Source organism: Scyliorhinus canicula, chromosome 7, assembly GCF_902713615.1.
Source record: "Scyliorhinus canicula chromosome 7, sScyCan1.1, whole genome shotgun sequence".
NCBI lineage: Eukaryota > Metazoa > Chordata > Chondrichthyes > Carcharhiniformes > Scyliorhinidae > Scyliorhinus > Scyliorhinus canicula.
In genome coordinates this window covers 166,189,733-166,192,704 of record NC_052152.1, presented here as the reverse complement: position 1 = coordinate 166,192,704, position 2,972 = coordinate 166,189,733, and the positions used below count along the sequence as shown (strand labels likewise).

Sequence of the window (2,972 nt, the reverse complement as noted above, 5' to 3'; positions counted from 1 at the left end):
TCTGTACCTCCAGACACAACAGCTCTTCATAACTTGTCTGCAGACTTCACAGGGCCTTCTTCACAGGACCTCAGCAGATAGAGACTCAGGGTTGTCTAACTCACTCACTCTCCCACTATCTCTCAATCTCACCCTCTCTCATTCTCTCTCACTCTCACCCGGCCACAAAATCGGGACCACGTGTTGATTTTATCACTGGATCCTAATGTTATCTCATCTTAACGCCAAAGCAGTCTTTTTTTTTAACTTTGGAGATAGGTGACCACGGCGGGGGCGTGGTGTCACTTCCTCGGGGAGGCTGAACTGCGATCTGCCTGGAGTTAACACACCATCAAATCCACTCCCGCCAGCAGCAAAGTGACAGGTTTCCCCCGGAGCCTGGAACTTGTGAAGTGATCTAGCCATGGGGGAGAATTCTTCTGTGTCACTCACCGCCGCGCCAGCCAACTGGACTTACTGTAAAGTCAACAAGAACTTCACATCTCAGTTCCTGCCTGCCGTGTACAGCACCGTGTTCATCGTGGGCTTCCTGGGCAATTGCTGCGTTTTGGTTTCCATGTGGTTGAGCCGGAGGAAATGGAGCAGCCTGACCGTACTCCTGTTTAACCTGGGCTTGGCTGACCTCCTGTATGTCAGCACTTTGCCCTTCCTGGTGGTGTACTATGTCAATCGGCGCCAGTGGGTTTTTGGCAAAGTGTTCTGCAGAATAACCAGGCTGGTCTTCCACCTCAACCTGTCCGGCAGCATCGGATTCCTCACTTGCATCAGCGTGCAGCGGTACCTGGGCATCGTGCACCCCATGAGGATGATTGGCAAATGGAATCGCCGCGACTCGGTACTGGTCAGTGCCCTGGTCTGGGGGCTGGTTCTAATCCAAACCTCGGTGGATTTACATTTCACCAAGACGAACGCCGATGCCACAAAATGCTTCGACAGTGCGATGAACGAGGAGCTGCCGGGCTACATAAACTACAACCTGGCTCTGTCTGTGGCCGCTTTTGTCATCCCCTTTCTAATTATCCTGGGCTGTTACAGCCACGTTGTTCTCGTCCTCATCAGAAATAACAGCGTGGACCGAGGCTTGAGGAGTCGCTGCCTCAGGTTTGTGCTGATCGTCACCGTCTTGTTTTCTTTCTGTTTCACACCCTACCACTTTCTGAGAAACGCCAATTTGATCGCGAGGCATTTCCAAATCCAGGGCCAGTGCATTCAAAGCTTCAAGGACATTTACCTGGCGTATCAGGTGTCTCGGGCGCTGGCCAGTCTGAACAGCGCCATCAATCCGCTCGTCTACTTTCTGGCCGGGGATGATGTGAAGACACGGGTAGAAAAGTTTGGGAAAAAGATGAGCCGGTCTTTGTCCTCAGTGCCTAACATCCAGACGCAGCACTTGAGTCAAGGCCAGAAAAGGACGTTACTTTCTAGTCTATAAATGCTACACATTTCCACAGTAGCACCTCTTCATTTATTGGACTGTGTCATTGGGAATGATTCGGATTATTTCCCAAAGTAATTTCTTTATCTCGCTTAGCACTGCAGTATTGATTTTTAAAAAAATTGTTGAGTAAACTAACGTCTTTTATACACATGCCTATAGTGATGGATCATCTTTGGTATTGGGTGAGTTGCTCGTTTTGCCCAGACTGTAGCCTGTGTTGTGTTATGTACTCTGTGATAACACAGGCTTCAACTCAATGCAGCTTTGTTTACTTAGTCGTAGTGTATTTACGTTAACCCCTTATGTATTTACAGTGATGCATATCACCACAGCCGGTTCTCTGTAAGAGTAAACGAGTTGGTAAATAGATTGCATGGTGGACATTTCAACTTCCGTTTCGATTAAACCATGTACAGCAAGTTTCACCATTCGAGCTTCTCAATGCGCAATGTTGATCGTGTTTTACATTTGAGATCTCTCAAACAAAGACTTGACCCCGATAACCCTCCCCCGCACTCAAACAGAATCGTTTCTTTTTTATTATGTCAATTGATATTGTGTGGCCTGCCTGCTGCTCTTAATGCTTCCCTAACCAGTCACAAATGAAGAGATAATAATCCAGCACAAGTTTGGTGCGGCCTCTTATCAGTATATTATTTCAAAATATGAAGTTTGTCGTCAGGTATTGTTGCTATCTGCAAAGAATGGTCATAATGTTCGGCTCTTCGGAGGATTTTTTAAAAAGTACAACGCAATATAAAATCGAACTGTTCAATCTGCGGGGCGGATGTTGTGAAGGTAAAATATTTGTATTTACTTACTGTCTTACTTACACGGTATAGACGTGGATAAACATAGCTACTGAAGGTTTCTGTTGAGCCAGCTACATTAACAGTGAATGGATTGGATCCCTTTAAAATGTGTGTTTTTTAGTGAATTAAGTAATTTTGGAAATTATTTTTCATTATGATAAAAATAAATATTTTATATCATTGTGTTGCTTGTTTGATTATGTGAAGTTTAAGTGTGTTAAGAAGTACTGGGTGATTTTCATTCCAAAATACCATTTTATAAGGACATCCACTTGAATTTATATGATGTGGAGATGCCGGCGTTGGACTGGGGTGAGCACAGTAAGAAGTCTTACAACACCAGGTTAAAGTCCAACAGGTTTGTTTCAAACACGAGCTTTCGGAGCACGGCTCCTTCTTCAGGTGAATGGAAAGGCTTGTTCCAGAAATGTTTATATAGACACAGTCAGAGATGCCCCGGAATGCGAGCACCTGCAGGCAATCAAATCATCAAAGATGCAGAGAGAGAGGTAACTCCAGGTTAAAGAGGTGTGAATTGTCCCAAGCCAGTTCAGTCGGTAGGCCTCTGCAAGTCCAGGCTTGTTGGTGGGGGCCGAATGTAATGCGACATGAATCCCAGATCCCGGTTGAGTCCGCATTCATGCGTGCGGAACTTAGCTATAAGTTTTTGCTCAGCAATTTTGCGTTGTCGCGTCTCCTGAAGGCCTCCTTGTAGAATGCTG

General features: G+C 45.7%; 1 protein-coding gene across 1 annotated transcript; it reads left to right on the top strand.

Moving 5' to 3' along the window:
* The first annotated feature begins 330 nt into the window (after window positions 1-330).
* Window positions 331-2,421, top strand: LOC119969508 (P2Y purinoceptor 1-like). Its single transcript, XM_038803206.1, has one exon. The coding sequence runs from the start codon at window positions 404-406 to the stop codon at window positions 1,430-1,432; it is 1,029 nt and encodes a 342-aa protein (XP_038659134.1). The 5' UTR covers window positions 331-403; the 3' UTR covers window positions 1,433-2,421.
* The last annotated feature ends 551 nt before the right edge of the window (window positions 2,422-2,972 follow it).

Bases quoted from the DNA above. Each gene is read 5' to 3' on its own strand.
- LOC119969508 (XM_038803206.1), top strand. From the start codon at position 404: ATGGGGGAGAATTCTTCTGTGTCACTCACCGCCGCGCCAGCCAACTGG.